Consider the following 11,011-nt stretch of genomic DNA (forward strand, 5'->3'; position numbering starts at 1 on the left):
AGGCGCAGATTGCAAACCGTCACGAAATTTGATCACTGCAAGGATCCTTCCAACCACTTTCTTGGACTCTTTCGAAAACGGTCTCTCGGCCGATTTGTGGGAAGTGGTGAAAGGTGGATGGATAAGTCAAGAATGCGGTTCTTTAGCGCCACATGGTGGCGGGAAACATTTATATATGGGCGAATGTGGAAGAAGAGCGATTGTTACCAAAGAGTTGGATGCATCGCTGGCAAGGTAAGAATTTCAGAAAGACTTTTGAGCACATTCTATTTTGCATGTCTCCAGTCATGAAGTTTGCAGCGTGCAATAGTTATAGTCTGAAACTAAAATAAAATGAGCCCGCCTTTCGTAACGTCATTATCGCTGAATATAAAGTGAACCTGTCGAAGTACTCGGGATGTTTTGATAAATGATTTCCGATTTTGTATCATTGTATCCAGTGTCGAATTTCAAATATTTCCGTATTTTTTCACTTAGCATTAATAATTTACTATCACTCCTTATCGTTATAGATCTTGATTTGAATACATCTCATCCTTACGAACGAATTTCTATTGTGAAATAGATTGTATTAATTTTGACAACGATGGAAGAAACTATTTTTTTCCAGACCAAGCTCTATTAAAAATGCATCAGAAGCACGAATTAATGTTCCAGATAAATACATCAAATCGGTTTTAGAAATAACTTCTTTATTAGGACCTTTGGCTTTAGATAGTATATTTAGTTCACTCAGTTTACGTCAAGAAATTTATGGCGTCTTAAATTTATTGTCATCGAAATGTCACCACAGAGGAATCGAGATCAGCTGGACTGATCTAGTGGAAGCAGGATTCATTATCCCAGGAGAATTTTTCTCTGGCTGGAAGAAATATCACATGTCCATATCGCACATGAGTGCATCTACTATATCAGAAGCTATCGATGCTGCTGAATCTGACAGTCATGAATTTTGCGAAGATTTTAAGAAATCTCTTTGCAGACTTCAATTCATCAAGAAAACTTGACGACATTCACTAGTTCAATCTTATAATTTGTTTTTTTGCCGCAAAACTGGCAAGAACGAAAGGTAATACGGGGTGACGGAAGAAGACGCCTATTGCCGAATTTGTCTTTTGTATCCGGCTTTGCATACAATGGCAGAATATTCTCAGAAAGTCCATAACAATTCTGATAGAGAAGGGGGACATTTAACCCCAAATCGCCAGGAATAAACGGATATTTCCTAAAAGAAGACTCATTTTGAAGATGTCTACGAAATAACGAGTTCTCTTCTCATGCAATATCTTAGTATTAAACTGAGTAATTTTCGTAAAATAACGGCCTCGTAGTTGCTACTAATCTCCTGTGATTTAGTTTTGCATTCTATCACCATGAAGTTGATTCATGGTAATGGGAAGAGGATAGCTTCATTTAGTAATCCAAAGATGTGGGGTACCGCAGGGATGACTGATCCAAGTGCCTGCTTGCTTAGTTGAACAAAGTGGAATGGCCTTCACGCTTTGGGTGGTCCTAGCAAGAGTATATACTCTTGATTTACTTCGTCTCTTCCGCCCTGGAATCACGAAGCAACGGAGCAGAACTTGGAGGGGACCTTAAAATTGCTATCACTTCCAATCCTGTTCATGAGTTATTACTGCATGACTCAATGAATGATAAATTTTACGTAGTTGCATGTTAATTATTTACTTAATCAATTAATACTATGTTTTTAAAGAAATCATTGAATTGTTAACTTTAGAAAATTCTATATTTTATTAAAGGATGCTCTCCACTTCACGTAGAAACTTTCGACTAAATTATAATTTCCTCAACTTAAATAGTGATATAATGATGGTGCAAATATATAGATTTGTTATTAAATCTCGAAAATTAGTTTCATCGTGAAGCGCGGTTCAAATAAAGGCCTAATAGTAAATCTGAATTTGATTTTAAAATTAACGCTGATTGTTGATGTTGGTCACATTGGAAGAATAAATGATAAAAATAATAACTGTTGGAATGAAATTTCTATGATACAGAAGAATATTTTTTAAAAAAAAAGAAGGTAAAGATGTGTGCATAAAACAACAAGCTAATGGTGTTTATTCAAGAATTCCAGCACTGTTGCCCTCTTTGTGTTTCATATTATTTTTCTGGTTATCATTTGCATTCTGATGTCTGCTTGCAGATATTTCAATACATACGATGTCCTTTGTTAAAGCACTGAAATACTCTAAATCATCCTATGGATATTTTTTTTTTATTTTGTTACATCCAGAGATTAAAGATAATAATAAGGATGTATTTATTTCCAGCAAACTGATGTTCGTCCTGCGCATTGGTACGGAAGAAGGATTTTCACAATGCCACATCAGTTTACTGCACCCATCTGCTTCGGATAAATCGGTGATACTTCAATACAGCATCAACGATGGCATTTCTTGGGAATTTATTGCTTTGCACTCAGCAATGGATTTCAAAAAAGTAAGTCATTATTGTTGTTAAAAGCCATTCTGAACTGCTGTAATATCTAATATCCCATACTTATTATGTGATGGTATTCTAACATTAGTTAAGCATATCTGGTTAAATTCACATGAATCAAAAGAGTTCCATGGTAAAATGAATGTGTGACATCATGTATTGATCGGAGAATCTGAGGCAGAAGTCTGATTAAAAGAATAGATTTCTTTCCTCAAAGCACTATCAATGGAAACTGGCCCACATTTGTATTTCAATGTGAAAACTCTTGCACCTATAATATCACCAAGCCATGAACAGGAATGGCTGAAAAGAGTCGCCAACAACTTCCTTTCCAGGCAAAAAAATCCACAGTATAATCAAATTTATAAGTGAAAATAGAGACCTATTCTTGCCTCCATAGCTCTCAACATCAAGTCTCGTACCAAAAAGAAAAAACAAGCACCGCAGTCTCCTGTCACACATCTCAATCAATCAGAGATTGTCTTCATTTCCATTTCTCAAATTATTTTCCATCTGATTTTTTTAACTGCATCCTGGTCTACTATATCATAAAAAATAAGTGAACACAAATTATATGTATATTTTTACACATTTTATCTCTCAGCACTATATTTCTAAGTTTAAAAATTATGTAAACGGTCTCATCATGATATACAATTGTAGATTCTGTAAAAAGTTATTTTTGTTTCGTTTTCCTACTGTAAATATTTTGTTAATTAAATAAAATTCCCGTAACATGCCCACCAAACCGTTCAGTGACCAGAATGGTCACGGATACGGGGGCATGAGACGGCGTTCTGTTCTGCACCTATAATAAAAGCACCCTTTAGGCCAATTAAAATTATATCGAAAGGACTTTAATAAATATGATATACATCAGCCTACATTATAACATTTTTTTTAAAATCGCGGAAATACATTGGACACAGAAATATAATATCATATCAAAAATCATAAATATATTTTCATTAAAAATTGCGGTATCATATCGAAAGATACCAGCGTTTTTCTCACCCTTGAAAGATTATTATTTGCTTTTCCATATTAATCCATCAAATTAAATATATCCGATGTGGGGTAATTTGATTCATCACTTCTATTCCGTAAAACATAATTATGAATATTTAAATTAAAAGAGGTGAGATTCTTAAAACGTGTTGTGTTCGTCTGTTAAGAGGATTTGCAAATAGCTGTTTTATAATCCTATTGAATGATTTATTAGTTTTCCCAATAAATAATATCTTTTGGAATTCTTTAAATTCCTAAGAATTGAATAATTTTAATTTAATATTTTTGAATTTCTGTCACTTTTTTTAAATGAAAAATAGTTTTTCTTAAAACGATATGACTTTATAGAAATCGACATAGCTCTAAATTTCATTTCCTAAAACCCTTTGCAGCTCTGATATTTTACTTCTTGTTTGATTTCAGCCGAGGCGATTAGTTTATGAAATCCCAGAGCCAGCCAAAGTGTACGGGGTACGTTTCCGATGGTGGCAACCGTTCCACGAAGGCAGAGGCTATGATCAATGGGCCTTGGATAACGTTGAAATAGTAAGGTACGTAAAAATGGTTTAATAATCGAATTCTGTTTATGCACATTTTTCTGCTTGGAAATCTCTATTTAGGATGTTAGGTCACGATCGCACACATTGTACAGAATGGAAATTCTTGCTCAGATTACATAAAATTATAAGGGGGAAAACTATAATTCTATGAACGCTGATGCTATGAGGAAGTTTGAAATAAGGTTTGCTGCCTTAAATGCTAACTTTATCATTAGACTGAAGTTCATCCAAATATATTCCTCTTGTAAAGCCGAAATGGAAGTTAATACGTTAAGTGCCAGGTGAGTCACCGGTGACTGAACACTGAACTTTCCATTCGTACTTGTTCTGTCGCCGGTGACTGATAATGTACTTTCATTTCGTGTCTCCTCAATGACCAATAATTGCCTGTACGCTTCGTGCAGACCCCATCAGTCACTGCTGACTGATAACATACAATTAAAATTACATTCCCTTAATACATTTTAATCTAATTATCATTAAAATACACTTAAATGTTTGCAATATTAATCGCAACTTTACATACATCTCTGGCAGTCAGAAGGCCGCGGTGGCCTGGTGGTAGGGTTTCAGGTTCGTGACCCGATTCCACCGAAGAACCGTCGTGTAAGGGGTTCTGTTGCACGTTAAATCCGCCAGACCAAACGTCCCTGCGCTGGTGTGGTGTGGTGCGGTGTGGAGAGGGGGGTGCCAGCTCAGGTGTCGTCCTCGTCATCTGACCGCGGTTCAAAATGACGAAGTCCGTCCCAAAATAGCCCTAGTGTTGCTTTACAGCGGGACGTTACAATAACTAAACTAAACTAAACTGGCAGTCAGCAGATTTAAAAGAAAAAAAAAATCGGATATCACGGACCAGACGGAAAGAATGCCAAAATAAGATTGACGCTTAAGTTCTTACCTGGCTTATATGTACAATTTTTACGTTTTGTAATTAATAGTGTATCGTTCCTTATAGCCACTGTGATTTATAATAAATACTACATTGAGCAGACATGCATTTCTGTATAGTCTTTAGTATTTGTCTTTTGTTTATTAATTTTTAATGTTTTGTAAATTATCAAATTTTTAACAACATAAATAATATTGTAATAGAAATTGTTAGCTATGCAATTAGTAATTTATAATCAAGTTTTAATAAAATTTTATTTTCTCTCAATTCCTTACGTTTGTTTAAAACTGCGGATAAAAAATGAATGCACATGTTGGAAAATTATTTTTATGCTTATTTATGAGCAAAATTGCATAGTACAATATTTTGAATTATTATTAATTATCTTCCAAATTTTACACTCACGGAAACATTTTCAACTATAGAAAAATACTAAAATATCTTTCTAACAATATCGTCTCCCTTTAAACCAAGGAAAGTGGTGGGGAAACGAATTATTACTGCACATGCTTACGAAAAGGAATTAAGATTGGATGGAAGTTCAATCCCACCAAGTTTTTATTTTCCCTATTTTTCTCTGAAGATAAAAACACCGAAAGAGAAATTGCATCAGATTGTTGATGAATTGAAATATATTATGCGCAAAATTGAAGAAATTATTAAATTTATACTCTGAAAAAAAAGTTGTGGTTGCTACCGGCCAAAAATTGTATCATGATTTTTTTGGAGGGGGGGGGGAAGGGGAGAACTGTTTTATATTGATAAGGGCTCTAGTTTACTCAATGAGTTAATATCATTATAACTTGTTCTCAATGACACTCTTACGATTTCTAATATTACATTGATATAAACTTCTCTTTTCTTCATTTCAGCACACCATACGATAGTCGAAGACATTAAAAGTTCTTGGTGAGTTTGAAAGGCAAAAATAGATTTTTTGAACCGTTTTTGTTATATACGCATTTTGTTTTATTACATGGCTTCTTCATTCGAGTACAGATGAGAATACTTATACTGCTTGTTTAATCGAGAGGCATATGTTTGATTTCATTTGTATATTTGTAAAATTTTTAATTCATCAATGAAGTTGTACATTTTATGATTATTTGATATGAAATTTTTCCCTTATATTTTTTGGATATATTTTAATAAATATGTAATGATTTTGAATGATTCGACTTTTTTTTCTGTTGGTATTGAGTCGTGACGTTTATATCGCTCGGTGCTTTATTTTTTATTCCTTAATTGATACGTGATTACATTCGGGATAAGTATTTTAAAAATCGTTTGGAAATAGTTATATTTTTGAATATTTATAATAAAAAGATTGAAAAAACTTCTATGAAACCAAATTATACCAGTTAAGTGGCAAAAGTTAAAAAAAAAATTAGGAAAAAAAAAATAGCTTTTTTTTTTTTTTTTTTTTTTTTTTGCTAAAAAGAGGCATAAAGTAAAACTTAGTTTAAAGGGTTGTCAAATGATTTCATAAAATTTTGCAAATAGCTTAAGAAATCTATTATCTAGTTCCTGAACTAAAAAATAAGCTGTTTTTCTATTCATTCAAACTGATAATTCATATAGAATTTCTCATTTGTGTAGCATTAAAATAACTATAAAGTATTTCTAAATGAATGGGTTATTTATTGTCTTGTTTAGAAACTGCATAATATATTGAGAAACTATTATACCAAAAATATGCATCTGATTTTATGAGAGTTTTATGGAATTTTCTAACAAAAAAAAAAAAAGATTAGAATTTGAGATATCATCATTAGAACGTATGCAAATATAAAAATCATTGCAATTTCCCAAAAACAGACTTGGAAACAAAATTCTAACGGTTATAAAGAAAGCTGTTCAAACATTAATATTAAATAAATAAAAAAAGTATTCATAATTTCGCAAAAAATTGGCATTTTAGCGTAGTCACTTACCTTAAAAATTTTATATTGTAGCAAAATAGGGGCCGCGGTGGCCTGGTGGTAAGGTCTCGGCCGCGGAACTGGAGGGCTTCAGGTTCGCGTCCCGATTAAAAATTTATTCTTATCATTGCTGTAATAAAGTGCACATACGCACACAAATTTATTTAACCCTTTGACTTCGAATTTTTAAAAAAATTGTTTATCTTCATTTTCAACACAAGTGAAGAGAATACATTCTGTATGAAACATACTTATTTTCCCCAAATGTTTTTTTAAGTAAGAAGCTGGGACGTAGTGGTCAAATACCCCCCCCCCCAAAAAAAAAGCTACTTTTGTTAAGAACTATTTAAACTAATTTTCAAAAGTTAGTAACATGTATATATCCCATTAGTAGTCGAAGGATTAATATCGTTGCAACGCTAGAATTTTTAAATGTAGTTACTAAAAAAATTGGAAAGTAACGCTCTAAAATCTAATATATAAAAATCTCGTATCGCGGTGTTAGTGTTCGTACTCCTCCGAAACGGCTCGACCGATTTTTATGAAATTTTTTATGTGTATTTGGTAGGTGTGAGAATAGGTCGTAAAGTATATTTCATAATGCTAGGTAATTAGGGTGCTCCGATCCACGTTCACCGTATGCTGCTGAGATCAACGCTTGGTTGAAATCATCACCAGCGTGGCGTAATGTTGAAAAAGTGCAGCTAAAAATAAACATGCACGTCCAAATGCTACAAGATCCGTCTGCTGACACATTCTCGGACCACTTGTAAGATATCGGCGGTGGAAAAGTTGCTGTCTATGAAAATGCTGGATGCATAAAATTACCCACTTATTTTTGCACTGTCGTTGATTCGCAAAATGCTCTCATTGATCGCATATTTCCCGATGTAAGCACACAATACATAAATCATGCGTGGCTGGCAGAAAGAGCCATTTTGGCAGCAAAAAATCTGGACATCGACTATTTAAACTTCAAGATGCAGCAGTCGTTGCCAGGCCACTTGGTATCATACAAATCGATCGATACAGTTTGCGATGCTATCGAAGCTGTAAATTATCCAACAGAGTTTTTGTCATTAAAAAATTGATGAAAAACATTATCGAAGCCACCATTTTGAATGGCAAATTCCGAGCCGAAAATGTTTTGCTGCCTCGAATTCCAATGATTCTCACAGACGTGTCAATTGAATTGAAACGCGTTCAATTTCCTATTAAATTGGCATTCGCAATGACAATCAATAAGTCGCAAGGCCAAACGATGTCTGTTCGCTGCTTAAATTTGGACACGCCATGTTTTCCCACAGACAATTGTACGTGGCATGTTGTTGCGTGGGCAAACTATCGAGCTTATTTGTGTTGGCTAAAGACGGACTGACAAAAAATATCGTACATTCAATGGCTCTTCGAAATGAATATTGATTTTCTTTATTTCATTTTTATAGCTTAGGATAAAAAAATATATTACTTTTTTCACTTTGCGTTTAACTTTTAAATAATCAAACAATGTATATGTTCGTTACATTAATGAAATACATTGTATTAAGAAAATGAATGTTGTTGTTTTTTTATCGGCGATCATCGTCTAGAGCGCGCCCCATTCCCCTTTCTGACATAGATCCCATCCCCACACACTTACAATTCATTAGTTATTTTTTAATTAACAACCAAAATTTTCACTAGAAATAATTTATATGGAAGAACAATGTATGCCTGGTCAGCTAGTACATTTATAATATTTATTAAATAAGAAAAAATTATACGGAAAAAATATATATCACTGACAAGTTAATATTTTAAATTTCAGTGATATAAAAAGCACTTCGAAAATATTGAGGGAACACTAAGTTTCGTTTGATTTTAAATTAAAAATATAATTAAAATTCTACAAAATTCATTTCTTAATGAAAATGTATCCTAGAATTAAATACCTGCCTAATTGGATCGCTTGAGGAGTAGTGATCTTTTTCTAAAACGTTCTGCACGATTTTTAATCACGCATGTCACAATTTACAGATAATAGTATGTCAGTTAAAAAAACATTACGTTAATATAAAATCAGCACACATTTGCATAAACTAGCTCATTAATAGAATAGATACATTAACAGGAAAGAGAAGAATGGGGGGGGGGGAGTGGACAATGCGCTTCGAAATTAGATCAAAAATAAAGCAATGAGAATTTGTGACAATAATATAATTACATGTTTGAAGACATTAATCCTTTAATTGGCAGATGGTGTTGATTTCTCTTACAGCTTCAGAAACATGTCTTGCTTTTGATCCCTAATACAAAATAAAGGCTCAAAATTGTTTCGGAAATGGATCATTTTCAGAGCCTTAACTATTATGGTAAGGGTATTAAATCGTTACCATGTCCTAATTTATCTTAATTGTCGGGACTTTAAATTTATCTTAACGCTTTTCGGACAGTTTATATATACATAGTATGAAATGAAATCTCCTGAAAGCGTCTGTATGTTTGAAAGGGAAAAACTCGAGAAATGCTTAATTGATATTGAAGATAATTGTACCATTTTGTAAGGCATTTATTGGGGAAAGTTTTATATATTGAAGTCATATCAAAATAAAAAAAGGAGTTTTATAATTGTTTAAATTATTTTCCTACTATGATTCACGCATGTTTAAAACAGTAGTATCTGTGCTTTGCACTTATCCGCGCATGTGCGAAAACCTCAAACAGGGATGCGCAAATAGCAAGAGCTGTGATATGGATTTGCGATACATTTCTTTGTTAACGTCTGCATATAAACAGGAATTTAAAACTAATTATACCCCCTCACAAAAAAAAAAAAAAAAAAAAAAAAAATATTGAAGATATTTGTGTCATTTTGTAGAGCATTTATTGGGGAAGGTATGAACATATCATATTTTTACCTTTTTAACGATCTAAATATTTCTGAATGTGTGCTATAAAAAATTATTTTGTAGTCATTTTTGATGATTTCTAAATATATTTTTTATGTTCGTTTGATGTTGCGTGGCATGCCCATGTCATATCGGGTGAAGGCTAGACGTAAGTTTAAAGCTAATTTTTCCTGTTGGATGTTATGCCACGGGCAATGCTGTGCGGGTATTGCTAGTATACCTATAAAACAAAAATTTAATGAAAAAAAAACCTTAAAATTGTAATGCTAAATTGTTTCTAAAGTAAAAGTTTCGACTATAAAATCTATTAACGTTCCAGTTTGTTGTTTTGGATCACTTACATGATATTAGCAAAAATAGTTAAAATTTTTAGATATTTTGGTTTCTTAAAAATTTCGGGTAATATGATGCAGAAGAAAAACTCTTATCATTCAGTACAAATTGTATCCATTCCCCCCCCCCTTCATTTCAATGACAAGCTTTAATAGCAAAATTAAAGATATTTATTGTTGATCATCTCTATACGATAGCAATATACAGGGTGTTTCACTTATCATAGTTTAGTAGCTGAACCGTTAAAGATATACATAAAATTGCAACTGGAAAAATACCTTAAATGAAGGAATTAATTATATTTCATATTGCTTGACGCAATAAATGCATTTTTCTGAAAAAGTCATAAAATCTTTTTTATTTATAGTTCCCAAAAATCCTATTAATCATATTTAATAAAATATTAATAGACACTGTAATATTTTAAACACAAAAAATGAATTCTTTTTCGACTAAAATTGATGGACATATTAAAAGTTAAAAATCACTGTTTTAGATGAAATTTTGCAAACAATTGTGAAGCCCCGACTGAGATCTTAAGAAATCGTTTGGAATTGAAATAATGCGCCCTAGAATTACTTTTAAAATTTATTCCTTAAAATATATCTGTATACGAACGCTATTTATAATTTACTCATTATAATTTAGTCATAAAACGATTTTTTTTAATCGTTTGTTTTAGAATGTCGAAATTTTTTTCACTAACTATGAATGATAGAAACGGGAGACCGTATAAAAAATCAGAATTCGTAAATTTATTTTTCAAAAATACATTTATTGATTAAATAAATCAAAAAACATAAAATATAATTCTTCCTGGAATTTAAGGCATTTCTTCACCTGGAACTATATGTCTGTCTCTAATGATTTAGAAATTAGCTGCTGGGCTATTATAATAAGAGAAGAGTGAAAATATTCTGAAATATCTATTTCAGAATTATGATT

General features: G+C 32.3%; 1 protein-coding gene across 1 annotated transcript in view; it reads left to right on the top strand.

Annotated features, from left to right (window-relative positions):
• LOC129965617 (reelin-like) overlaps positions 1-6,093 on the top strand; it is a 77,254-nt gene extending 71,161 nt beyond the window's left edge. The window contains exons 59-62 of the mRNA XM_056079668.1: positions 3-234; positions 2,298-2,466; positions 3,898-4,025; positions 5,796-6,093. Coding sequence (XP_055935643.1) covers positions 3-234; positions 2,298-2,466; positions 3,898-4,025; positions 5,796-5,823 — 557 coding nt within the window. The 3' untranslated portion in view covers positions 5,824-6,093. The remainder of the gene's footprint in view (positions 1-2; positions 235-2,297; positions 2,467-3,897; positions 4,026-5,795) is intronic.
• Positions 6,094-11,011: the final 4,918 nt, after the last annotated feature.

Source organism: Argiope bruennichi, chromosome 4 (genome assembly GCF_947563725.1).
Source record: "Argiope bruennichi chromosome 4, qqArgBrue1.1, whole genome shotgun sequence".
NCBI lineage: Eukaryota > Metazoa > Arthropoda > Arachnida > Araneae > Araneidae > Argiope > Argiope bruennichi.